The following is a 27405-nucleotide window of genomic DNA, read 5'->3' on the forward strand; positions in this document are numbered from 1 at the left end:
AGACCTGTCTTCCCTCTGTGGCCCCGATTTCTTTTAATGGCGGCCCCCTCCCCGGCCACCCAGGCCGAGCCCCGCCAGCCCCAAGGTCCCGGGGCCCCCTCCTGCCCCCCACCTCTTCTTCCAGAGCAGCTGTCCTTAGAATTCCTAGGAGGTACAAATTCTTCCCTTGATCAGCGTTTTCCTCCAATATTCCAAACAAGTGACTTTTTTTTGCTAAAGTGTGACTGGTTCTCTTCTGAATTCTGGGCTCGCAGACTTCCTTCAGATGAGTGTTTTCATCCCTTGGTTCCCTGCACTTAAAACTTGAGGATAAGTGATTTAAAAACGGATTTGGAAGATTGAGTATGACCTTTTTCTTTTTACCCCCCTTTTAATATTATTTACGTTTCCGGAGCTCCAGTCACGGGTGGCAGCGAGTGACCACCGGCTTGGTGGAACTGGCGTCCACTTCCCAGCCGGGTGGCATCTCCCGATGGCGGTCACTGCCCTCCTGGTGGCCCTGAGCTTTCGGACTCAAGTGGGTGTGTGTGCAGGTCAGCATGGGCTTCTGACTCCCCTGCAGGGCTCGTTGGAGCCCCGGGTCGAGGGTCCCACCCCAGAGCACCGCTCCCGCCGCCTGGGGGTGATGGGGGGGGGGTCGAGACAGTTTAGAAACAGAGTCCGACCACCATCTCCCTACCTGAGGGTCCTGGGGGCCAGGGGGCGTGACGCCCGGGCATCCCGGGTCCTGCGGCTCCGACTGCCTCAGGCACCGTCACTTCCTGGGTGCGTTCTGTTCCTCCTCCTTGTATAATAACCCTTCAGTCACGGTCCGTCTGCTTTTATAAGTTCTGTTATCCACTTGCTTTTGTGGCTTCTGTCGCTCTGACCTGCACTGGCCTTGAGCTCCCTAAAGGCAGGGGCCTGGCTCTCACTGTCCCTGCCTCCCAGGGCCTAGCCGAGAACCTCTCACAGAGTGGGCCCCTCCGCTGCCATGGGTCGAGCGCATTGGCCCTTGCTGCTGGGGGCTCAGACCCCTCACGGGTGTGGTTAGGAGGAAGGGGCCACAGGAAGCAGTGGTGCAGGTGGACCCTGAGGAGCAGAGCCCTGGGTCTCCGGTTTGGGTTCCGGGCCTGCAGGGGGACCCCCGTGAAGGCAGGGCCCCCCCTCCCTACAAGGGGGTGTGCACTTCAAGCCTGGCCCCGAGCAGCCTTGGCCTTTGAGTTTTCACACTGCCTAGGCTTTTATTTTCTTAGACCTGACTCGATGTAGCAGTGACCTCTGTCTTTTTTGCAGGCTGGTCGACGATCGGTGTGTCGTGCAGCCAGAGACCGGGGACCTGAACAACCCGCCCAAGAAGTTCAGAGGTAAAACCGGTGGCCTTCCTGCAGTGGGAGTGGCCAGCTTGTCTCATTTGGAAATTTATGAAGCGTGTTGCTCTGTGGGGTGTGTGTGTGTGTGTGTGTGTGTGTGTGTGTGTGTTAAGCTGTTGTGGGTTTATTTGCTTACGTATTAAGGTGTGATTTCAGTTCAGAGCTTTAGGACCTCCTCTTGGAAATGCCTGAGTGAGTCTGGCGTCGGGATCAGAATGACGGTTCTTGGGGTCTTGTTTGTGGCATGCGTGTGGGTGAGGGGCTGATTCAGTCTCAGGCCTCACGTGTGTGCAGCTCTGTCTCCAGCCAAGAAGTCAGTATTCACGGATCCGAGTCACAGGAGACGTGTGTGATGTCGGCCGCTCTCGCTGCCTCTGGGAAGCCTCGGCCCAGGGCAGGGAGTTCTTGAAAGGCCGGCAGACAGGCCGGCAGGTGGCCTCTCCCCAGCGTTGGCTTTTGTTCTGGCCTCTTGCGTGGGGTGTCTTCCACGGAAGGCAGTGTCGTTTATTCCGAGAGGCATTTAAAAAATGCAGCAGGTATCGGAAGACGATGGCGAGTGCGTTGTTTTTCTCTGCTGAGCTGGTGAATGAGGCGTGGCTCCAGCTGCGCAGTGTTTCTCGGGGTGGGGTGGGGGGTTTGAGCGGTGCCTGGGGCCCCTGCTCCAGATCAATCAGCACCTCTCTGGGTGGGTGCCAGAGTGCTGGCATTTTTAAGCTCCTCTCCCCACCCCCCTCCAGTGACTCTGTGGACAGCCAGGGTTGAGGTGTCTGACTGGGTCAGGTGTTTGACCAATGGCCTCAGTCCCAAAGGGCTCAAATCCTGCCATTTGCAAATTATATCATGTGAATTTAGGTAACTTAGAAACGGAAGGTTTTGGGGTAAAAGCTGAAGAAATTAGGATAACGCAGAAAGCAGACATTCCAGGGGAGAGAGGCCCCTCGTAGGGGTTGGTGTTGTGCCGCACCCGGTGGGCATGAAGCCATCAGAAGAACATTGTCGCCTGTGTGGGGGGGGGGGGTGCTGGTTAAAACATGGCTGACAAGCCCTGTGTGACAGGACCCTTGAGGCAGCTGTGGCCTCTTCAGTTCCTCCTCCATGTCTTTTTCCAAAACAGAGTGACGAGTGCGGCAGAAACGAGAGGTTTGAGCCGATGATTGTAACCCAGTCAGCCACAGAACTGATTTCCGCTCTGCATAGCGGAGTGTGCCTCGGTTTACCCTTTAACAGGCCAAGATCCGGGGACTCGGGGCCAGGCATGGGCTGAGGGCGGCGCATGAGGGTGAGTAGCTTGTCTGGGGTCCCGCAGCGAGAAGTCCCCTGGGGACTTTCAGACCTGCCTGTTCTGCCCCCAGGCATCTGAGGGGGGATTTAAAAGCGCCCCAGGTGATTCACGGGCTGTGACCTCTGGCTTCATGGCATGGGTGAGCTCCTCCAGGCATGGCTTTCAGCCAAGACCCGGAGGTGGCGTAGGAATCCGGAGCTTGCCGCCTGGGTCCCGGGTGAGCTCCCCTGTTGTCCTGCACACAGGCCGTGGGCGTCGGGGGACGAGCCCAGGAAAGACGTTCATGGGCTCTGCAGAGTCAGAATGTTAACATAAATAAATAGGGTCACAGGATCGCGGCTGGGGGACGTCAGGGCGTGTGTTTCCTGCACGAGGAACAAGGGCTTGGTGCTCAGATGTGTATCTGGTGGCTGACTGGAAGGGCCTGATTGGAGATAAAGCAGTAGTCTGAATGGAGGTCACTCGGAAGGAACCGGACCTCGGCCTGGCCTGGGTCGGCGGGCGGTCACGTGACAGGGGCTTGATTTGTTGACGGCCTTTCTCCATAAATGAACAATAAAGGCTTCTTAGGCGGTGCGGTGCTCGAGCCGGCGGGAGAATCTGGATCAAACCCCGCTCTGCCACAGGCTTGGTGAATGTAGGTCAGAGCCGCCTCGGTCCCGCGTGCTGAACCGAGGCTGCCCGCGCCCAGGTGCGGGGCCCGCTACTGCCCGGCCGGTCAGATCCCCGCCACCTTGGCGCCCGGGCGGTGACGGTTCATTTCCCAAAGCATCCCTTCAATCCTGGTGCGTTTTTTTTGTTGTTTTTTTTCCTAAAACGAAGAAGCAGCTCTCTCTCTCTTTCGGAAGGGGTTACTGCCTTTCCAAATGCAAGTATATATTTTGAGGTTTGAGGTCATTCTGCCGTCTGGAGGTGGCGCTGGGCAGCGGGCCGTCGGGGGGCGTGTCTGGCCCACGGCCCCGCCCCGCCGTTGCACCCCGCAGTGGGGTGGGCGCCGCCTGCAGCGGGGTGGGCGTCGCCTGCAGCGGGGTGGGCGCCGCCTGCAGCGGGGTGGGCGCCGCCTGCAGCGGGGTGGGCCCCGAGGCAGAGCGGGGACAGCCCGGGGCGGGGTGGCGGCGTCTCTATCCAAGCAGTCAGCGGAGCCGCGAGCCGTCCTCTGGGTTTGCTGTTGTTTCCACTGCCCCCTTGCCAGGCTGTGTCCTAAACCATATTGAGAACCATTATCAGCTGTTCGTTCTTCAGTGAAGGGAACGGAAGACCCGCTTACACCGTCGTCGTCCCCGCGGCGTCGGACTTCGTGTTTGTAACGTTGTGAGCTCTTCCTGGAGCCTGTCCCCCCTCCCCCCGCACGGGTAATAACGTGGGTTCTAGGATCGGGATTCCTGGGTTCCAATCCAGCTTCCACTCATTCTTTGCTGTGTGATGCGTGACCTACTTACTGCTCAGCCTCCGTGTACCTTGGTTTTCCCATCTGTAAAGTGGGAGAGGAGCCTGGTTCTCCTTCGTACAGTTATTGCGAAGATTAAGTGTGTTTGGAACGTAGTCCCGAGGGAGCCTGGCCCCTCGTTCAGGGCTCAGCACGCCTGTTATTCTAGCCTTTCCCCTTTCGGTAGCTCGTACAGAGCCTGACACAAGTGTATGCGGCTCCTTTAGCGACCTGAGAAGAACTATATATATTGTTCCTCTTTTTGACCCTGGATGCTTTTATGGGTGGGGGTGTGTCCATGGACCCACAGGTCTAGCTGTGAGGCCCAATTGTTTCTATATATTTATATAAGCTGAACGACTTGATTACTTAATCTCTCTCAGATTTTTTCCTCACCTGTCAACGGGGGTGGGGGTGGGGGGGAGAATTCCTTCCCTTTAATATTAACAGGATTACAGAACATATGTGTGAAGAGCCAGAGGGCTTGGGACACGAGACTTGCTCAGGGACTGGCAGCTATTATTTTTCATCATAAATGAGGAAGAGTTAAACTTGGGAACTCGTTTGCTTCTTTCTGAGGGGTGAACTGACATGGCCGCCCGCCTGTTCCCCATAGGCCAGTCTCCTGCCTTGTCTGGGTGAGTTTTGCACAGTGTCCCTGTCCACCGGGCGATGACAGGAGCTGGGATGTGGCATAACTCGGACACATTAGTCCTCTGTCCACGGGGTCCCGCCCGGAAGCACCGGTGTCCGTGGAGGCTCGAGAGGCGGGATCTCTGCTCCCTGGTTTCTGTCGGCTGTGCCCGAATCCTGAGAGCGCAGGGAAGGCAGACCGCTGACAGAACCCGGGAATGGGAACCTCGTGGTCAGTGAATCCCTTTCCCCGTGTTATCTTTTCCTCTTCCTCTTCCATTCCCACCACCCACCCCCGACAGCGGCATCGCCTACGAAGAGAAGAAGATGGAGGCTGATGGCCGGTCTTCACCCTCCTCCCTCCTCCCTCCTCCCTCCTCCCTCCCCCCTCCCCCCTCCCCCCTCCCCCTCCCCCCCCTCCCCCCTCCCCCTCCCCCCTCCCCCTCCCCCCCTCCCCCCTCCCCCCTCCTCCCTCCTCCCTCCTCCCTCCCCCAGGGAGGATGGAGACGGACAGACAGATGTCATCCAGGAAGTCAGTGCCAGCACGCAGAGGAAGCCACTGAGGAACTCGTGTGGACTGCTTGGTTGTCCACACAGCGCTGTTCACGGACTACAGGCAGGAGTGACACAGATGACACGCCTTCTCCCTGCGTCGGGGCTGTCCCTGCCAGCTAGATGTTTTCTGGGGCTGAGTAGCTGATACTTCACGGGCAGTCTCTCCTTGAGCTTTGAGTCACCCGCCAGCCCAGGGGCGTCTGTTCTATGCTCGAGGCCATTTTGGTTGACAAGGGTTGAACACCTGGCCCCCAGTCACGTGACTTGTGAGTATCACAGTCAGACGAGAACCCTCTCTAAAGGCCTGGACCCTGCCCCTGCCCCATGGACCCTTCTCCACATGAAGTCCAGGGGTTTCGTCAAGCTGTGTGGTCCTTGTCACCTCCAGTCTCTCCGTGAGAACGGGCCCAGTTCTTACTGCTGCTCAAGCTCTTCCTAGCTTCAGTTCTGTTCCATTTGCACAAGGAAGACAGCCACGCGGGAAGATGGAAGCCCTGGATCTTCCGACTGAAGCCCTGGATCTTCCGTGTGTTTAGCCACGGCCAGGACCAGCCTCGGGACACGCAGCATGTTCCCTGCATGACACGGGTTCTGTGTGTCGTGAGGACGGGGTTCTGGTCTGGGGCAGCTCCCCAGCGCACTGCTGTCTGAAGACTCCTGGTCACTCAACAGACGTTGCTAGCCTGGCATCCTGTCTCAGGATGACTGGGGTGAAGATCATGTTGCTGGAATCTGACGCACGGCTGTGAATTTGAGGATCAGCCTTGAGGGCTTTGTTTTTATTGGAGCCTTTTTTTTTTTTTTCCTCAGTCCCAGGGTGCTGTCCTGTGCCAGCCCCCCTGTTAGGGAGCTCATAGACCTGGTACGAGGACTTGTTTGGGAGAGAGAAAGGGCTTCACATCCCACAGGAGCTCTCTGTGAATTGAACTTGAGCCTCCCGGCAGGTTTGGTGGGGGCCTCCGAGAAGAACGGCTTTGTTATGATGGAATGATAAGAAGTCTCCAGTGCCTCAGCCTCTTTATCTGGTCATCGGTTGCCTGCAGGTCAGGTGGAGGCAGGGTGCGGCCCTCAGAGGCCCGAGGGCCCCTGAGACAGGACAGAGGGCACCATTTGCCCTGAGAGCCAGTGTCCAGCCCCGTGTCTAAAGGCCAGTGCTCTGACCCTGTGTGCGGGGGGTAGGGGGGCCAGAGGGACAGGTATTTCCTCCATCCAGGACTCAGTTTCTCCATCTGATAAACGCAGTTCAGACGAAACGACTTCCAGGATCCCTGCCAGCTGGAAGCTGGGTGACCGTGCTGGAAGCGGGCCAGCGGACGTTTCACAAGAGAAAGCCTTGGTGTGTAGGAGCCTCCTGTCCCCAGAAGCAGGCTTCTGTTTCCTTGGGATTACAGGTCGTCTTGGTCAAGATAGGACGAAGGCATGGGGACAGCCAGGCCTTCCTCTGAGGTCCGGTGCGGCCAGGACGTTGGGTGGTAAAGGTCGTGTGTCCTGGGGACTCTGGCCCAGCTTTCTTTTAAACCCTCTTCCTTCACTGCACGTTGTCTTCATTGTTGCTAAGCAACGTCATTTCTTTTTTTTTCTTTTTTTTCCCCCTTTAGGCAAAGCATGCAAGGAATGAACTCATATCTCATTTAGTTTTAAATTCCCACATGCAAAGGGGAGAGGGCCTCACTTAACTTCTGTTTGTTCCTTTGATTCAAAGCCTCGATGGGCTTTCGAGCAAGGGTCCGGGGCTCCGTTTTTACCTGTCCTGTGAAATAAGTTAGGGGAGAAAAACCACAACAAACCCAGCCTATTTGAGGTGCTTGCTTGTCCAGCAGGGAGGTTCCGCCTGGGCGGCTCAGCTGATCGGTGGGAAAGGCTCTGGCAGAGTGTTTTCCCGTATTCATCACAAGATCAATTCAAATTTAATAAAAAGATTAGTAGGTTTTTCTTATAATCCCCATTTCATATTCACCAGTTTAGCTCAATCTCACGCCCACAGACGGTGCTGGAAGGGGCACAATACTGGGATTTAAATCAGCCCCCCAGGGCAGTGGAGAGCACTCACAGTGTGCCACCTGCCGGTCGGGACGGATGGCGCCCGCCGCTCGATTGCGCTGGAGCCCACCACTCCGTGTGGCCTCACCACGCGGCCGCCTGCTTGACCGCTTGATCCGAGCTGGGCTGGCATGGGGAGCCGGTGTGTCCCTCCCTCCCTCCCTCCCTCCTTTTTTAGCGACAGAGAGATGGACAGATAGGGACAGGCAGACAGGAAGAGAGATTAGAAGCATCAATTCTTCGTTGCAACTTCTTAGTTGTTCATTGATTGCTTTCTCATATGTGCCTTGACGGAGGGGGGGGGGGGATGCCAGCAGAGTGAGTGACCCCTTGCTCAACGACCTTGAGGTCATGTCTATGATCCTGTGCTCAAGCCGGCAACCCCCGCTCAAGCTGGTGAGCCCATGCTCAAGCCGGTGGTGACTTCGGGGTCTCGAACCTGCTAATCCTCTGCTTCCCAGTCCAGTGCTCTATCCACTGCGCCACTGCCTGGTCAGGCAGGACAGCTTCCTTTCTGAATACCTGAGTCCTTCATGGGGCAGAGACCTCAGATCCTGGTTTTATATTCTTTTATCTGGAACAACTCCTTGGCTGATAATGGAGAACACATTTCAGCTTTCCATGCATAACATGCTGTTAGTGCAACAAGTGTGTTTACATTGTCACCTAACCGAATTTCAGTAGTGTCCTTGCGCTGCTTCCTAGGAGGGCAAGATCGATTGGGACGTGGATCAAGTGTCCCGGCCGTTTGTCATGCAGCCATCAGGTTCTCCTCAAAGCAGAACACGGGCTTTTTTCATCCCGTCTCCAGGGTTCTGAGGACGGACATGTGGTGAATCACTTGAGCTTATGATAATAACTCTTTCCCTTCCTTTCTTGACAGGTGAGGCAATTAGAGAGATGTAGCAGGTCTCCCGGGGTCAAAGGGCCATTCTCTGTTAAAGTTGGGACTGGGACGTGGCCCAATGTCCCCCCACGCTGCCTCTTAGGCTGCTGGGTTTGAGCCATCGGTCAGAGAATTATTTTTGTCCCGTCACCCTGTGTAATTGGTCATACTCTGTTTTCCATAAATGCAAATTCTAGGGACTACCTTGTATGGTCCTTATACACACTCATGAGTTTACGTCTATGTCATTCATATACTTTTCTTTACCTACGTTAACTTTTTAACCCCCATCACCAGCCCATCAGGCTGCTGCAGGGTTATAAAAGCTTACTCCCCTTTGACAAATGGGGAAACTGAGGCAGCAGATGTTGAGGTTTGGGTCCAAGGTTATTGCACACGTGGCAGAGCCTGGATTTGAACCCAGACAGTCTGACGTCAGACACCTTTCTTTTCATCCCTGCTCTCAACTGCCTGTGAAAAGGGTCAGTACGTAGAGTATGCCTTGACTAAGTTACTGGGTTTCTTGATCCGCCTCCTCCTCTGCTATCCCCAGTGTGTCATTCTGAGACACGCTGACACAGGAGCAAATGTCTGTAATGTGCTAGAAATACACGCCAACTGCCCACTTAGCAACGTCGGGTACAGATTTATCACGCCGTCTTCTATTTCTATCCTCCCAACTAGATTTCGGAGCATCTGGAGGGACCAGATCTCGGTCCGCACCCTGGCCGGGGGCTGGCATCCTGCCACCTTAGGTAGAAGCCGGTCTGTCGGAAGGGACGGGTGCTCCTGGTTCTAGGCAGTGTGTTTTCACTGATGACAGTTTAGGTCGGCTGACTGCTGCGTTCTTCCAGAGATGCCTAGGCCGCCTTCCCATTGCCCTCCCAGCCTCCCGGGTCTGGTATTTCTGGACAGAGTTCTTGGCGTTGAGCTGTCCTCTCCCTGGGGAGTGTGGACTGGCCTCATCCTCTGGGGGTGTCTTCTCCTTGACCCCCTCGTGTTTGCTCTGTTTTTTTTTTTTTGTTTGTTTGTTTGCTTTCTCTCATGGGCAATAGATCTGAGATTCCTTGGCTTCATTCGATATCATTCATGATCACGAGAAACATGATGAGTAAGCACTGCCCTCCGTGGCGCCTGGCCCTCTGGTGGGGTCATGGCCTGCGTTTGCTCTTGACCTCTGCGTTGCCTCTGAGCTATGGGTGGTGTTCTGGCCCCGTTGTATAGCTGGGCACCCTGAACCTGGAGAGGGTCAGTAACCAAGCTGGGCCCGGGAGTTGAACCCACGTCCTGAGGACAGGTTACACAGTCTGTACTCAGCCGCTGGGGGGGGGGGGACTGCATAGAGCTCTGCGGCTCAGGAGACAGCAGGGGCCCTGTGGCTCGTGTCCACATCGAAGAGGCATGCTGCCCAGTGGAGTAAAGCTGAAGGAGGGGGAGGGCCACTAGGATGGGTCTCAAAACCATATGTTTGTGCTGACCGATGAGTCACCAAGAGAACGTCGCAGGTGTCAAAGGCGTGAGAACAATAGTCTTTCCCTCCTGAGGGACTGCGGTGGCCTCCCCCCCCCCCCCCCGTGTCTGCGTTTTCCCCGTTGTTGCCTCTGTGGGCTCCCCTCCCACTGCCCACTCAGGGTGACTCTGGTAATCAGCGCATATCTGAGACGGCACGGGGCTGCCTGGAGCCCTCGGGGTTCCCCAGCCGTGCCCAGGATAAAGGGCATCCTCTCAGGATTCGCAGGGCCCTGCCCCAGCCGCCCGGTCACCTGTCAGACCCGCTGCAGCCGCCCCTCACTCGGGCTCCCTGCTCCACTGGACGATACAGTGCTTCCTGGCAGCGGGCATCCTGGCTCCGTGGTCCCTCCCCCGGAACTCCGTCTTCCTGATGCCGGCACATCCCTCAGGCCTCAGGTACGGCCCCTGGAGGACCCCCGCACTGAACCCCGGTGACTCTGGAGCCAGGCGGATGGGTTTGGCGCTCAGCTCTGCTTTCCTGCGGCCTGGCTCCCCGGGACGCGGCGCCGGACCTCCAAGTGCCTCGGTTTCCTCATCTCGAAAATGGGGAGCTTATTAGATTGGCCTCGCAGCCTTGTTGTGAGGGTCCGAGGAGCCAGCCCATGTTAAGCCCTTCCAGGCGACCTGGCCCACATTAAAGCCATAAAACTGTTGGCTTATTTCTTAGGTTTATGGCTTTGCCCTCTTACCGCCCCAGTGACCGCAGGGTCTCCCCTAAGGCTCTGCACGGGCCCGAGCCTGGGGGCGGGGTGTAGGGATTTGTAGAACCAACGAGAAGGGTCCGCCAGGGCATTACTTCTGAGACAGGACCCTGAAGAGGAGCCACGGGAGGGCTTGGGGCAATGCAGGCTGTGAATTAGTAGGTCTGGGGGTACCCCCGCCCTCCGCGAGCGCCACGAGGTGAGGCCAGGATCCACGGAGCCCCTGGCGTGCGCCCTCCCTGTTTCCAGGCTGTCCACGGACAAGGGACATTCTGAGCCCAGAAAAACGGAGAACTGGGGCCGGGAGTGGGGGGGGGCAGTGCATGGGGCGGAGCCTTAGATCCCGGGAGCTTGCTCGTGGCTGTGAGCGCGGAGGGATCTCTTGGGAGGCCTGGCTTCAGATGCCTGCAACCGGACGGACCCCTTGCCGTGGGTGTTGGGGTCGGAAGGTTCGCTGTGGGACGAAGGATGGGTAGATAGCTGGTTCCCTTTCACTCTGCGTGTCCGGGTTTTCCCGCGGAGAGACCCAGCCACTCCTGTGTTCCTGCTTCCCGTGGAGGCCCTGTGTCGGGGTCCTCGGGCGATCACGCAGCGGGGGGTGGGGGGTGGGCAGCAGACACGGACACGCCATGCTCGGCCCCGTTGGTCGGGCACATCGCAAAGGCATGCCAAGGTGCAGCTGCGGGGTATCTGAAAAGGTGAGCAGAGATTAAAAAAAAAAAAAAGGCAAAAAGCCTCCATGAACATTGGAAAGGAGAACCGAGTATAAAAAGGCGGAAACGAAGGTCCCGCTGCGCCTGGCTCTGAGGGTTGGTGAGATGCGTGCGGCTGAGGGTGCGGTGGAGCGCGGGTCTGCGCCCCGCCTCCTCTCGGCTGTGCGGCCAGAAGACCTGGCCTCTCTGCAGCTGCGTTTCTCCTCCCGGTACCGAGTTCAGGACAGTATGGGGTTGCTGATGGTTTCCGGATGAGGCACACGTGTAGTGACGCCCTTAGCAACGTGCTCAGCCCGGCGCTAGGCACTCTGTCGGCGGCGACACGGGTGCCGTTAGCATCTTTCCGAGGTCTGCTGGGAAGATCAGAGCCGCGGCTCTTGCCGTCTTGTAAAGCGCTGACGTCTGCTTTGAAGTTTCAGTCCGCACATATGTAACGGGGTCCGTTGCCAGAACGCTTTCATCTTTCTGAATGTCTCAGATTGTATGAGGCGTGCCTCAGAGTCGGAGGGGGAGCTCTGGGTGCCGCCGCCCTTTGAAGAGAAGCCGTGAGGCCTCTTCCTCACTCTTACGAGCTCTGGTCAGCGCCTGGCGGGGCATGGGCTCCACGTGGTGGTCCTGCCTCCTGTGCAGAATGGCAGGCCTCCCAGACAGGAAGCCGGGTTTATCTTCACCCAGGCAGCAGGCATCCCAGCCAGTCTTGACAGACAGGAGGAAGATGCTGCCAACATTCTGCTCTCCAGAGAGCCCCACCCGCCCGCTGCGGGTCTGTGGTAAGTTCGGAGAGGGTCCTGCCAGGCGGCCTGCAGAGTGAGCGGCATTATCTACCTGGCTCTGAGGACAGCTGAGCTCCCAGGAGAAGGGATGTCCAGTGGCTACTTCCTCGGTAGGAGTGGCCAAGGGCGAGGCACCTCTCTGCAAGGCGAGAGGGCAGCCGGCCTCCTGGGGAAGGCAAAAAATGTGCGTGTGTTCACAGGCACTGCTGTGGGGAGGTCAGTTAGGCCACAGCTGTGGGGAGAAGGCTGCGCCCCTTCAAAGAGCCCATTTTTTTTCCCTTTAAAAGCAGGAGCTGGAGGCCAGTGCATAAAACCCCCATTTGAGCAGCTGCAATAATTGAGAAAAAATAAGTTGGGCAGTTATCTTTCTAGTTGAGTTTTTTTTTTTTCAATATAGTGAAAGGAGGGGAAGCAGAGATAAATTCCCACATGAACCCCAACTGGGATCCACCCAGCAAGCCCACTAGGGGGCGATGCTCTGCCCATCTGGGGCAGTCCTCTGTTGCTCAGCAACTGAGCTCTTCTTAGCACCTGAAGTGGAGGCCATGGAGCCATCCTCAGTGCCCGGGGCCAACTCGCTCCAATTGAACCATGGCTGCAGGAAGGGAGGAGAGAGAGAGAGAGAGAGAGAGAGAGAGAGAGAGAGAGAGAGAAGAGCAAGAGGTGGAGGGTTGGAGAAACAGATAGGCACTTCTCCTGTGTGCCCTGATCGGGAATTGAACCCAGGACATCCACATGCCAGGTCGACCCTCTACCACTGAGCCAACTGGCCAGGGCTTCATTGAGATTAAAATTTTTTTTTTCACCTGGATGTATTTTTTTGAATCCATGTGCATTCAGCGTGGGTGCTTCTGAAATGTCTGGATGTTTGTGCTAAGATTACACGTGTCTAAAAGTGTTATCAGGGATGACACTTCACCCATAAGCTCGCTTGGACTTCTGTGAGCAGGTTTCTATGACTGAGGTTCCTCCGGCCCCCGTGAACCCCCCCCCCCAGAAGCGTGGCATTTCAGGTAAAGGCAGGAATCAGAATGACCCAGCATAGGGCTGGCCGTCCACGGGCGGCCTCTCTCCTGAGAACTTTGCTTCCGTCTCGTCAACAAAGAATACTGGGGTTTTGTTGCCATAGTTTCAGTGAAAAATTTGACCTTAGCTACAATAACATACAGTTAGAAAGAACTAGCTAATCGGTTTTCTAAAATTAGTGTTCTCTAGTACATGAACCGGTAGGAGCCGGGTATTTAATTAAATATTATACGAGGATACGGAAGCCCAGGGGAGTTTGGTCCCCGGGGCCTGAGCCGGGGAGGAAGGAATCGGATCGCTCTTGGCTGGCCTCTTGCAAGCCAGAAGAACTCTCCGCCCGTGTTGTTGTTGTTGTTCGTGTTAGCATCGGCTTTATTTTCAGACGTCAGGAAGGGACACAGAAAGCTGGTTGAGAGAGCGGACGGAACAGTCAGCGTTATTACATCCAGTTGTCCCCACAGGGTACAGACCGACCGGGCCAAACGTGGAGACGATGCCAGTCTGACAAGGATGCGTGCTGGCGACCTCGCCACCAGCTGGGGCAGGGGCAGGGGCACTGCGAAAAGTTATTTCCGCCCTGAAATCTGGGCGTTTTTGAACAACTAGGTTCTATTTAGACCCTTGTCCCTTGGAATGCTTCAGAGGGGCCAACACCTCCTCGTGGTCTCTCCTCCCGACTTCTGGTCCTTCCCTCCACCCCACAGGGCCACTGGGCATGGAGCGCGGATTTGGCCCCAGACAAGGGTCTGTCTGTAGATTCTGTAAAACTCGACAACTCTTGTCACCCTCCTATTAAGAACTTCTGCAGTAGCTCATCGTTGTGAGGATGGCTGAAATGTTACCAGGGTTGTGCCAACCTGGAAAGCCGGGGTACTATGTCTAGAGCGAAGTAGGTTTCAGGTTTTGTGGTGGCAGGACACCTCTTCAAGTCCCTCGCTGACATTCTGGTTCCACTCTGTCACCTGCCTCGGATGGGGCAGAGGTGCAGGCATTGGAGGGTTCGTTAGTTGCAAACATGGCTCAGGGGTCCGGACACTTCCATGTCAGTCACGTCTTGGTCAATTTTCTCTCACAATTTCATTTTTACCGTTTCAGCTTTTTTTATCCCCCCCATTTAACCTTAAAACAATCCTTCTAATACAATTTGACATGTGGGATATATTTAAAGGAATATGAACTTTTCCATTTGACTTTTTTCTTTTTTTCCTTTCTCTCTCTCACTCACCATGTTGCATGTTTCTATATTGGCACCTGAACGATGGCAATGGAAAATGTGTTCTTGGCAAGACTCTTAGAAACCTAGTCCCAAAGGTCACCGGCTTGGGCAAGCTTGTAGACCAGGGGTCCCCAAACTACGGCCCGCAGGCCACATGCGGCCCCCTGAGGCCATTTATCTGGCCCCCGCCGCACTTTCGGAAGGGGCACCTCTTTCATTGGTGGTCAGTGAGAGGAGCATAGTTCCCATTGAAATACTGGTCAGTTTATTGATTTAAATTTACTTGTTCTTTATTTTAAATATTGTATTTGTTCCTGTTTTGGTTTTTTTACTTTAAAATAAGATATATGCAGTGTGCATAGGGATTTGTTCATAGTTTTTTTTTAATGTCCGGCCCTCCAACAGTCTGAGGGACAGTGAACTGGCCCCCTGTGTAAAAAGTTTGGGGACCCCTGTTCTAGACTGTTGACAAGGTCGTCCGTCTACCTGAACGAACGGGAATGGTCCTGCCCGTAGGAGTTTGCAGTCCGATGAGGAAGGTGACCCTCGGGGAGAGATGAATCCTAGGCATGTTTTCCTTTGATGGTTTTTGTTGCCGTCTCTTCCATCAGGTCACTGTGACTGAGTAATTTGAATTCATGGCTTAAGAGAGCTTGCCAGACAAGCGGCGGCCTGTGTGTTTGTCAGGCCTCGGCTGCCGTGCGGACCGCTGAGTCGAGAGCACTTAGCAGGTATCACTGAGGAGCTAGGACGTGTTGGGTGGGCGGGTGGCTGAGCTGGTGAAGGCGACAGGACGTGAGTCCGGTGACAGCCTGCGTGCGCTGGCTTCCATGAGGACGGGCTAGTACTGGCTCAGGCGGTCCTGGCCGGGCTGGCCACCGCAGGGCTGCGGCCCCGGGGACCGTCCGGGGCCTGTGTCCATCCGTCACTTGTCCCTTCTTCTGTCTGCACGTCTGCTGCCTTGTGTTCTGTCCTGCTCTCTTGGGGTCAGGGTTCTCCTGTCCTCTGACAATGGGTCGTTCCCTATTCTTCTGCCCCCCCCGGGAGAGTTTGCAAAGCGTCAGCATTATCTGGTCCATGACGGCTTGGTAGCCCCCGTGAGCCAACTGTCCTGGTCATTTCTTTTCTTTATGGCCTTGATAACTACCAATTCAGCCTTCTCACGTCTGTCTTCTTGCGTCAGCTTTGTAAGCCGCATTTCTCTAGGAGTTTCCTTGTGTCACCTAAGTTTTCAAACCTATGATGTCCTCTTATTATGTTGTCAGTCCTTGAAGGGTCTGGTTTGGTCCCTGCGGTTGGCTTAAGAATGCTCCCCCCCAACCAACCAAACCCAGGATGTCCCACTTTGTAATTCCCAGGATTTGTGACTATGTTACCTTATTTCAGCGGTTCTCAACCTGTGGGTCAACCCGGCGGGGGTCGAATGACCAAAACACAGGGGTCGCCCGATGGCTTTAGGCCGGGGCCACGACCCACAGGTTGAGAACTGCTGCCTCATTTGGTAAAAGGGACTTCACAGACGTGACTAAGTTAAGGATCTTGAGGTAGGAAGAGTGTCTCGGATTTCCAGGTGTGCCCAGTGATGTGACACAGGGTCCTCCCAGGAGGGAGGCAGGAGGACCAGGGGTCTCACGAGGACGCGTGAGGATGGCAGCAGCAGGCTGGGTGACACGGCGGTGACCCCGGGAGAGCCGTGGAGTGGGAAGCCGAGAAAGGCGGGGACCCACAGGCACTCTCCCCCCAAGCCTCTAGGAGTGCAGCCCTGCCTCGAATTTATTAGGCCTCCTGACATTAAGAGAATAGATTTGTGGTGCTTTAAGCTGCTATGTTATTGTAATTTGTTACCGTGTCAACGGGACTGCCATTATACTATTCCTAAATTGACTTATTTGTGTGTTAAATAAAATAACAATTATTTGACAAGTTTTCCTGTATTTTTCAGAGAAACACATTTTGGCTTTATCGATTCTGTGGTCGGTTAGTTTTGAAGTTCGTTAACTTCTGGGCTTTTATTATTATTGTCTTCTTTCCCCCGGGGGTCTGCTCCGCGGGGCATTGCTGCTCTCCTCAGCTGAGTGATCTGATTTACGCCCTTCTCAGGTTGCAGTTCGAACAGGGTGCTGTTGCCTCCTCTCAGTGGTGCTTCCGGCGGACTCTCCATATTTTTGACAGTATTTTTTTATTCTTGTTGAGGTCTGAGTATTTTCTTACACGGACGATCATTTCTAATGCCCATGAGTTCTTTAGAAGTGGTTGATGTTTTCAGTGGTGTGGGGGATTTCGGATTCTCTCTTTTTAAAAAAATGTTTTATGACTTCGTTGCATGTTGCTCAGATAATATGATCTGTGTCCTTCCTGTTAGTCCTTTTAAACTGGAGAGTCTTGTTTTTGTGGCTGAGCACATGACCCGCTTTTATTCATGTCCTGCTGGTTGGTGGGGACATGCATGTCCAGCCTGGTGCAGGGTCCTCTATGTGAGTTCATTAGCTTTGGGGTTTTTTGGTTTTTTGGGGTTTTTTTTTTTTGGTCTGTTTGACTTACTAGTTGCTGAAAAACATTTGAAAAAAAAAGAATTTTACTTTTATGTAATAATTTCCCACTTATGACAGTGTATTTGCAATTTTGTGTTTGTAGTTTTTAAGAATTTTTTTTTTTTAGATATAGTTTTTCATTTATTGAAGTTACACTAATAAAGGCTAACACTTGTAAAACTGTTTTAACCTCCCGGTGAGCTCAATGGCTTATCATTACCTAGGGGATATTTCAATCTGTTGGATGTCTTGAAGTCTGTTTTTTTCCTGGTTTTAGTATACCCACAACAGAACTGTTTTCATTAGCATTTATTTGGAGTAACTTTTTCTGTGCTTTAACTTTCAAATATTCTGTCCAGCTGTCTCATAAACTGTACACAACCAGGCTTTTAAAAACGATTCCAACTATCTTTGTATATTAATTGGAATGTTCGATTCATATACATTTGTTGTTATTACTGATGGTTTTGGAAATATAGTCTTTAGTTTTTCCTTTTTCCTCTCAAAAAATTCTTCTTGTATTTTTTCCTTTCTTGCCTTCTTTAAGCTTCACGGAAGGTTTTTGTGCTGTCAGTCTCCATGCCATTCTTTATTTACCTATTAGCCTGAGGGCTACATTGTATATCTTTATTAAAAAACTTAACCCTAGATATTTTAGTGAGTGCATTTCATTAAGCCTCATGTTAACAACTATCATTATTCTCTAATTTAATACAAGGACCTTAAGACCGTTTTAATTTCCGTTACCTTCTCTCAGTGCATGCTCTCAGCATTCATAACATTAGTGCTTTTTAAGTAAAAAAAAAAAAATGGGGGGCTGGCTTTAGCTCAGCGGTTTTTTCGAGTCAAGTTCACTTGCAAAATTAAAAAAATTTTTTAATTGAATTTATTGGGGTAACACTGGTTAATAAAATTATGCAGGTTTCAGGTGTACCATTCTATTTAAACTTGCATAGAAGATGATTTTGTTTTATATGTTCTCTTTTATTGACTTCTTATATTAGAGAACATATCGACCAGACCTTCTATGTGGGGTAACTATCTTCCTGCTTCAAGAATATCCGACAGAATTTAGAACGTCTTATTTTGTTTTAAAGTAATCATTTTAATTTGTCTGAAAATCTCACCTTTATTCTCAAGCAACGGTTGTGTTTGGCATGGAGTTGCGGGCGGGAGGGGTATTTCCCTCAGCATCACTCTATTCTGGGTTCCGTTTTTGTTGTGAAAGGCAGTTGACAGAGACTTGGTGTGCCTTTTTGTCTCTGGTTGACTTGAGGGTCTTCTCTCTGCCTTGGACTTTCTGCAGTGTTATGGGTAAGAGTCCAGGTGTTGGTTTGTCTTCACATATCCTGCGTGAGATTATGTTAGATTCTTGGAGTCGAGGTGGGGTTTTTTGCGAAGCGATCATGGGACACTCGGAGCCGTTCTCTGCTGGATGACCCCCTTGCCCGGCGACTCTTCCCCCCCCCCCCCCACCACCTTTTCCCTCTGTGCGCTTGAGGCTGCGCGCTGGGCAATTTCTTCTGATCCATCTTCATTTGCTAAATCCATCTCTGTTCTCGTCGGCTCTTTATTCTTTGAGCGTTTAATTTTGACGATGCTTTTCACATTTGAGAGTTTTTCTCTGTCTCTGCTAAACACATTGGGTCATTCTCGTGCCTCCATGTTTGCCAGCCTCTATTCTACCTCCTGCTACAGAACAACCAGCGTCTTCAAGTCGTTCTGTCTCTAAACCAGTGGTTCTCAACCTTTCTAATGCCGTGACCCCGCAATATAGTTCCTCACGTTGCGGTGACCCCAAACCAAAAAATAATTTTGGCGGCTACTTCATAACTGTAATTTTGCTACAGTTATGATTCAGAATGTAAATGCCTGATATGCATTATGTATTTTCCGATGGCTTTAGGCGACCCCGCCAGGGTCGTGACCCACAGGTTGAGAACCACTGCAGTCTAAACATTTCGGTGGGTGAAATCTCCGCCGTGATTATTTCTGTTTTTCTCCAGCAGCTGCTTCTAAAAAGGATGTCTTGTTTCCATCTGTGTTTTGTTGTGATTTTGACTCTCAAGTGTGTGTTTCTTGGAGTTTTCATCTGTTGGAATACGTGGAGACCCAGGTTCCGGCTTCGTTCCCCCAGAGAAAAGGGGTCCCTTTCGCCTGGTGCCGAGGTTCTGCGCAACACAACGCTAGTTTAAGTCACACGCCCTGCCACAGACTTTTCCTTTTATTCGTTTGCTTTGTGCTTAAAGCATAAGGATTTCCCACAAAGTGCGCCTCTGGGTGACAAGCCTCGTGTGAAGAGGGCCTGCACTTGTGGATAGGAAGTGTAGGAGTTTCCTCTGCCCAGCGCCCAAGTCAAGACACAGAAGTTACCCGCCCTTCCCGTTTTTCGGGGGGCGGGGGTTGTTATTCACTGTTGCTCTGAGGTGCAGCCCCTTGGCGAGGGTGGGGGTAGCCCCTGCTCTACGCCAGGCTCTCCGAGCAGACTCTTGAGTTGGCGCGAAGCCGGACGGCCTCGTCCCCGGGCAGGCATCAGGATGGAAGGTCGGGGTCACCGGCTTTTCCGGATGACCGCAGAGTGACTGCTGGCTTCAGGAAGAGCTTACCTCCCAGGGCCTCTTTTTCTCTTGATTACCAGTCGTCCCTCGTAGCTGACTACTAGAGATGGTTTAAAAACGTGTTTTAACATTTCGTCTAGCTTTTTTCGTGTTTTAACTGAGGGTCGTTCGGCGTATCTACCGTGTCGTGCTGTAGGACACGGAAGCACACGCTGGCTACCGTCCGTGTCCCTGCAGAGGGTCCCTTGTCCGTGTGGGAAACGCGCTGCCAGGTGCTCCTCTAAGTTGACAGCCCCCGCCAGGAGAGGGAGGCTGATCTCTGTCGTCTGAGTATTCAGAAATCCCAGGAAAGAGGCTCTGGCTGAGCCTGGATCAGATTGCTTTCTCTGGGTCAGTGAACTTAAACTAGGGGGTCAGGGTCACCCGCGTCACCGTGGACGCTCCCAGACAGCCGACCGTCTGGGCTGGAGCCGACTCCTAAAGAAAGAGGCGCTGGGCACGCATGCCGTCCAGGGGTCCACGGTGGCGGTCATCCGGGAATCAAGAGTGACGATGGAGTTTGTTAGGAATGATTTTGATTATGAGTAAGGAAAATCCTCCTAATGGCGACTTAAAACATCAGGACGTTTATTGTTTCCTTAGTTAGAAATCCAGAGACAGACGGTACGAGGGATAGCGAAGGACGCCAAAGCCCACGCCTTTGCTCCGCCTCCTCAGTGTATGGACTTTTCTTTTTCTGGGTCTTGTTATCTCATGGTAGCAGAATGGCTGCTGTGGCACCAGGCATCCTACTTGCATCCCTGGCAAAGAATAATGCCGTGAGGGTAACATAGCGAGCTCTCCTCTCATGCCTGTCCCTTTCACAAGGCAAGGAAAGCGTAGACTCATGTTTCCCCGGCAGCCTGCTTCTAATTCAGGGGTTCGTACTGGGTGGGTTCCATGCTTACTCCTAGCTGCAAGGAATTCGAGAGAAGTGATAGCTACTCTGTCTTTCGGCCTCGGTATTAGGAAGCAGCCCGGGAGAGGGGCAGTGGTGGGATTCAAGTCATCTAACAACCGGTTCTCTGCCCTAATGACCTTTTTAAGTATAAAAAAATGATATACCGAAAGGTAGTTTACTATTTCATGCATTTAATACTTAAATAAGAATAATAAAAGAGGTACACAAACTAGATTATGTTTTAAGAAAGAGTTTTAAAAATTGTGTTTTTTTTTTGTATTTTTCTGAAGCTGGAAACGGGGAGAATCAGAGACTCCCGCATGCGCCCGACTGGGATCCACCCAGCACGCCCACCAGGGGGCGACGCTCTGCCCACCAGGGGGCGATGCTCTGCCCCTCCGGGGCGTCTCTCTGTTGCGACCAGAGCCACTCTAGCACCTGGGGCAGAGGCCAAGTAGCCATCCCCAGCGCCTGGGCCATCTTTGCTCCAATGGAGCCTCGGCTGCGGGAGGGGAAGAGAGAGACAGAGAGGAAGGAGGGGGGGAGGGGTGGAGAAGCAGATGGGCGCTTCTCCTGTGTGCCCTGGCCGGGAATTGAACCCGGGACTTCTGCACGCCAGGCCGACGCTCTACCACTGAGCCAACTGGCCAGGGCCCCTATTACTTCTTGATTGGTTTCCTGACTTGCAGTCTTTTTCACCTGTGGACGGAATGAACATGACCACGGGCGCTTAGAATCCGCTGTTGCACAGATGACCGTTAGAAAAGAGTAAGGAATGTGAATTTGTGATTTCCACATGGGGCGGCTGCCCAGGCGCCCACCGTAGAGAGAACACTGATTTACAAGTTCCATTTTAACAACCAGTTCGCCAAACTCAAAAAATTAGCTATCGGTTCTGCCGAACAGGTGCGAACCGGCTGACTCCCACCACAGGAGAGGGGTGTTGGGAATGGTCTGGGAGACAGCAGGGTTTGCATGTGGGGGTCCCCTGATTGCACACGAGGCTTCCTATGAACTTTTCTTCCGTCTGCTTTTTAGTGTTTTGGTGATCGAATCACCAAGTTGATTGTTGGCTTTTTATCAACAGTAGATAATGCGTCCACGAGAACAGACTTATTCCCAGTGGACGTTTGCCAGGAAAAGGCATTGTCAATGGATGCACACCACCACCTGTGTTTACCAGATGCCGTAGCCACCATCAATAATAATAATAATAATAATAATAATATGACGATGATGAGCGAGAGCGGATAACGTAATGCACAATAGCCACTTAACGTGTTTTGCTGGCTTGCCTAGGAGAAGTATGCCCCTGGCTGCTTTCTGCTTTCTGTACGCAGCGTCTGGGTCTGGCTGCGTTAGTGGGGCTAGGCGGAGGAAAGCGTGTCCTCCACGGCTGGTTCTCTGTTGACCGAGTCTGTGAGCCGTCGTCTCAGGCGCTGTGGACCGACACGGCCCCGTTTGCCAAAGGACACGGATAGTTCTAGATGTTATCTTGACCTGTCATTCCTCTTGCGTGTGGGCAGTGTTGGAAGGGGTCACTCTGTGAGCCTGCCCCTGGGGTTTGCTGTCCTTGGAACAGCATCTGAAGAGCCAGAAGCTGACTTGCAGCATTCAAAAAACAGTTTGGTTAGTAACCTGCGTCCTCAGAGAGATCGCGCTGGAGAAAAAAACCAAAGTCAGGGAGATGAGAAGCAGTTTTTCCTGGAAAGTGGCGGGGAAACCTTTTCTGTCTTGTTTCCGGCGCTTGTGGACAGAGGCCGCGTACGGCGTAGCCAAGAACTGGGCTCCGGAGGCGTCTTGATGGGGTCTAGATCCTGGCCGGAGAGTGAGGTATTGTGTCGGGCACAGTGTTTAACTTTTCTGGGTCTTGCTTTGCTCGTGAACGAAATGGGAGCAACCGCCTTAGAGGGCGTGGAGAATAAAGGGTGTGAGACGTGCCCTCAGAGGGATGCGGAGTCCGTGGTAAGCAGGTGGTCAGTGCTCAACCTAGTTACTCCCAGGATGATGGTAATGACGTCAGTTTCTCCCCCTCTTTGAGTTCAGCCTCCTGGTGGGGGGAAGGGACTCTCCGTCTCCCTGAAGGGCTAGTGGTGGAGAGCAGAGTCATCTCAGGTCACCATAAGGAGGCGTGGATTGGGGGTGCTGGGGTGCTGGGGTGCTGGGGTGGGAGGGGAGTGTCCACTCAACCTTTCCTTAAGCTCCCCATCATTCCAGCATCGCCTCAACCCGGTGGGGTTGGTGGGCTGTCGTCATTTCCTGCTGGAGGCAAGATGACCTTTCAGGTGGGCTAGGAAGCCTGCCCAGATGTAGAATTCCAGCACATGGCAGAGCCAAGACCGGGAGCCAGGGGACAGCCCTGACTTCCTCCTGCGAGCCTGCCTCAGAGCTCCGGCCCTGGCGGACGCCCACCCCGGTCGACGCCCACCCCGGTTGACGCCCACCCCGGCGGACGCCCACCCTGGTCGACGCCCACCCTGGCGGACGCCCACCCTGGTCGACGCCCACCCTGGTCCACGCCCACCCTGGCGGACGCCCACCCTGGTCCACGCCCACCCTGGTCCACGCCCACCCTGGCAGACGCCCACCCTGGTCCACGCCCACCCTGGCGGACGCCCACCCTGGTCCACGCCCACCCTGGTCCACGCCCACCCTGGCGGACGCCCACCCTGGTCCACGCCCACCCTGGTCAACGCCCACCCTGGTGGAGTTCCTCAGCCCCCATGTGTGCGCTCTGCCCACAGCCCACACAGCCAGAAAGCTGTATTCTGTTCCATGTCGTTTCTCCCAAACGTCACCTCCTTGAAAAGGTTCTGCGTCTGTGTTAGGTGTGGGCAGATCATTTAACGGCAGAGGGGTAAGGTGACGCTTAAAACCCAACGAAATGATGAACCGGAGACGGGAACCCGGGCTGTTTCCTTCCTGACGCGTGGTGCGCTGCATTCTGAGCAGACCTTGACGGACCCTCCTGGACGTGCGTTGTTGGCGGGTGAGGAAGTATGGGCAGGTAAGGCGGGCAGGGGGGCATTCGAGGGTCCAGCCTGCAGCCCCGGCGGAGGAGCTGGAGGGCCTGAGTCCCACCCAGCCTCTGCTCTGTCCCTGACTGGCTGGCAGCGTGACCTCGGGCAAAGCTCAGGACCTGTCTGGACCTTCTCTCCTTCACCGGTGACGCACGTTGGATTGGATAACGAAACACAACAGAGCTGTTGTTGAGTGTCTGCCCCGTGCCAGGCCCCGGGCGAGGCACAGTTTGTGTCACCGTTGTACTTACCGTCTCTGAAATCCATCCGGTCCCCGCTGTGTCTCTGATGACTTTTCATCTCTGGAAGACGAGGTCTCCCATCTTGTTCTCGCGTCTCAGTGGTCAGAAACAGAACAGTCCTTCCCATTATCTCCCATGCTGACTCACTCGCCTGAATAGATACATTCTATGCCTTAACTTAAACCATTTGGCTAAGAAGTTACAACAGTATCTAAAGGTGTCTCTAATGGGAAGCTCTGCCGGAAGCAGGAAGAACACTGACTTCATCCAGCTGTCCCTGACGTGACTGCTTCCGACTTCCGGCCTCTTGCCCCACAGAGGACGTGGACCTGTCAGTGGTACCTCGGTCCAGAATGGCTTCAGAGGACTTTTGCGTGTTGGGGAGATAGCAGCGATGCTGACCTGGGTTCAGATATTAGCTCTGCCATTGGCTACATGCTGACATCTTTGAAAGCTCAGTTTCCTAAGCTGTAAAATAACATCTCTATCCCAAAAGACAGTCTTCAGTGCAGCAGCACGTAGGGGCGTCGTGTCCATCCTCAGCCCCCTTCCTGTCTGTTCCCTCGCACTTGGGGGTCTAGGTCACTCACCCCAGTCCAAGGGGTTTCGCTTCACACACCCTAGATGAAGCAGGAGACCAGCCCCTTTCTTGGCAAAGAGGGCCTTGAATATCCTGTAGATCATTACTCTCCTTAAATATTCATAGAAAAGCTCTGGCCGGTTGGCTCAGTGGTAGAGCGTCAGCCTGGCGTGCAGAAGTCCCGGGTTCGATTCCCGGCCAGGGCACACAGGAGAAGCGCCCATCTGCTTCTCCACCCCTCCCCCTCTCCTTCCTCTCTGTCTCTCTCTTCCCCTCCCACAGCCAAGGCTCCATTGGAGCAAAAGATGGCCCGGGCGCTGGGGATGGCCCCTTGGCCTCTGCCCCAGGCGCTAGAGTGGCTCTGGTCGCGACAGAGCGACGCCCCGGAGGGGCAGAGCATCGCCCCCTGGTGGGTGTGCCAGGTGGATCCCGGTCGGGCGCATGCGGGAGTCTGTCTTACTGCCTCCCCGTTTCCAGCTTCAGAAAAATACACACACACACACACACACACACACACACAATATTTATAGATGTTTTCTCCTCTGGGCCCACTTCTGAACACAGCTACCAGAAGCATGGCTTGGTTAGCACCTGCCTGTGATGGAGACATCCTACATCCTTATGTCTCCTGTTGAACTTAAAACCAGATGCTCTCGTAACTCCAGGCACCACTCAGGGTTGTGGAGGGTCATGGAGGAAGCCCACTGGCCAAGAGGTTGTTAGAAAACGTCCTTTTTAAAAAAAAATTTTTTCTTTTAATTCTTCTAAATGGCGTCTGCTCCTAGAGCTGCCCAGGTCCACTTCTCATCATGGAGAAAGTTAAGACGACCTCATAATCAGGCCCTAAATGGCAAGACCCTGCCAAGATGAAAGCGCCATGGAATTAAAACCCACGCAATTGAATTGGATGAATGAGTCGAGAATCACGTCTCAGTCCGGGGGCCTCTGGGGTTTCTCACGGTCTGTGCGGCTGTCAGACACCCCAGCTGGGGTTGGTTACACCTCGGGATTTCCTTTCCCACGACATTTCCCGGCCAGGTTACCCAAGAGCTTGCGACATGAGAAGGGGTACTCCCCCCGCCCCCGGGTATGAACCTGGGAGGGGTTCCGTCTTCCTAGGAAAGATGGAGTCCTCTGCTTCTCCTTTCCCAGCGGTATTTAATTTAATAGGGTTCCTCACGGGTAGAGGCTGTTGAATGTCCCTCATGCAGAAAATGACTCTCAGCACCCTCCCCGCAGCCCGTATGCCTCCTCAGGACGTGTCCAGGTGGCGAAGAATGAACCCTTTGTCCCGGTGATTGGAGCGGTGCCAGGGACCCTTTCTCTGGTCGCCTCGGTTCTTTCAAGGTGATGTGAAAGACATTTTCTTGGTGGTGTTGGGGGGCGGTGGAGCAGGGAGTGTCTGTCTCAAGTCACGCGTTTCATTTTGAGGCTGAGTTATGGGACCAGGGCGAAGATATCTCTTCATCTGAAAGAGCTCAGAGCCCTGCCTTCTCCGTCAGCCCTCCGGAGGAATGGTTTCACCCGGGGGGTCCGCGTGTTACTCTCGGGGCGGGGCGGCTGCCCCGGCTCCCGCATAATCTGTAAGCCCTCTTTAGAAAATCTGGGTTGTTAGCTCGCCTTTCTCAGCAGAGAAAAAAATAAAAAATAAAAGACTTCTGGAAACAGAAGGCTGAAGCGTGTTCTCGGGTTACGAAGGAGTCACTTTTCCGGAGAGCACAGCTTGTTTTCGTCCTTGGTGACCCAGGGCAAGTGACACCGGAGCTCTCTTGGCGGCTGGGCTCGCTAGCTCTCTGGGTTTTCTAAGTTTTAGACGTTGTTGGCTGATAGTGGAATGATAACATGCGAGTTAAAAGCCTCCGAATATGAGTGCGCTCCATAGAGGAAACCGTTTAAACAGAGATGACACGGTGCTTTTTTTTGGTGATAGACATGTGTGGACAAGGGTTAGCGACTAGTCATCCTTTCCATCAGCTCACGAGAATATTTAAATAGGTTCTGGCCGGACAGCTCGGTTGGTTAGAGCTTTGTCCGGAAGCATGGAGGTGGCTGGTTCAAGCCCCGATCAGGGCGTTTCCTCTGCCTTCCAGCTCCTCTGTGGTTTTAGCCTTCACCTGCCATGAAATCGGCCAACAACTCGGCCGTACCCGCACAAAAGCCGCCTTCGATGCTTTGATTTCTTGTTATTAAAAATTCCCCAAGACCCCGTAGCTCGCTGAGCAGGGCCCCATGGGAGATTTTTCAGTACTCGTGCTCCAAGCAAGGTTCCTCCATGCAATGGGGACACTTGACATGCTCTGTGTGCAGATGCCCCAAACACAGGTGAGGACGGAGAGCCACCAACATGTGCCACCCCTGTGCCCAGTGACCGGGCTTGTGGCAATCATGTTACTACTGGCTGTTTCCCTGGTGCCTGGAGCATCATAAATGTTCTTAAACTGGTAAAGGCAAAAGAGAAAAAAAAAAAGTCCCTGAGTGCATAATTAGACTCATTTTCTTTAAGTTACATTTTATCCACCATGCCAGCAGCATGCTTTGTTAGCACCGGCTTGTAGAAGTGAAAAGGAAATGCTGACTTGTCGAAGGTTAAGATGACTCCGCTAGGAACCAGAACAGCAGGGAAAGAGAAGAGGCAGAGAACAGACCGGTGCTATCTGGCCCTCCCCGCCCCCTCCCCCACGTGGAGCAGGCCGGCCTCGCGTGCTCTGTGCACGTGTGGAGGGGGCGGAGCTTTGGGGGACGAGGTCCCAGCTGTGGCTTCTCACAGCCCGAGGTTTGGAGACCACAGACGGGGCTGCAGGGAGGTCGCTTGTCCGTCTACAGCCTGTGCTCATTGGTTACATTCTGGTCTTGTTCTCCATGCAACAACAACAACAGAAAAAAGGGGAAAAAAAGAAAGTAAAAAGAGAGCAGCTGGAATCTAGAAGGAAACAGCAATGGGAACGAGGGGAGTGTTAGACGCCCCCCCCCCCCGTCGGCGCCGCTTTTAGGGTGAGCTCTTTTATCCCACACCCCACGGTTGGTGCGAAGACTGCAATGTGCAATCGTGCCGTGACTCAGAAACGCTTCCTTAGAAAACGCTGTCTTCTGACAGCTTCAGCGCGCAGGGCTTTTTATAAGGGGACAGATCTTCCGAATCCCTCTGCGTGGCCAAGAAATGCCTGTTCTGCTTATCTCGAGAGTTTCCTCCCTGTCCTCTTTCCGCAGGGCCAAGCAGACGTGTCAGGGTTGACGCTAGCCATTGCTTGTGAAACAGAGGTCAGACCAGAGCGAGCCCCTGACCTTGGCCAGGGAATTAGCTCTCATTCAAGGAATAGTTCCCAGATTCTTGCTGTGTTTACGCCGTGTGCTAATAGTGATGGGGTAGAGAAACATGTTCCACGTGCAGTGCCCTTCACAGCTTCTAAAGGCTGATGTGT

The 27405-nt window shown here is 53.7% G+C and overlaps 1 protein-coding gene across 1 annotated transcript in view; it reads left to right on the top strand.

Annotated features, from left to right (window-relative positions):
• ITPR1 (inositol 1,4,5-trisphosphate receptor type 1) overlaps nucleotides 1-27405 on the top strand; it is a 307579-nt gene that overhangs the window by 26089 nt on the left and 254085 nt on the right. The window contains exon 4 of the mRNA XM_066351689.1: nucleotides 1276-1346. Within this exon, the coding sequence (XP_066207786.1) occupies nucleotides 1276-1346 (71 nt within the window). The remainder of the gene's footprint in view (nucleotides 1-1275; nucleotides 1347-27405) is intronic.

The sequence above is a fragment of the Saccopteryx leptura genome, chromosome 10 (genome assembly GCF_036850995.1).
Source record: "Saccopteryx leptura isolate mSacLep1 chromosome 10, mSacLep1_pri_phased_curated, whole genome shotgun sequence".
In the NCBI taxonomy this organism is placed as follows: domain Eukaryota; kingdom Metazoa; phylum Chordata; class Mammalia; order Chiroptera; family Emballonuridae; genus Saccopteryx; species Saccopteryx leptura.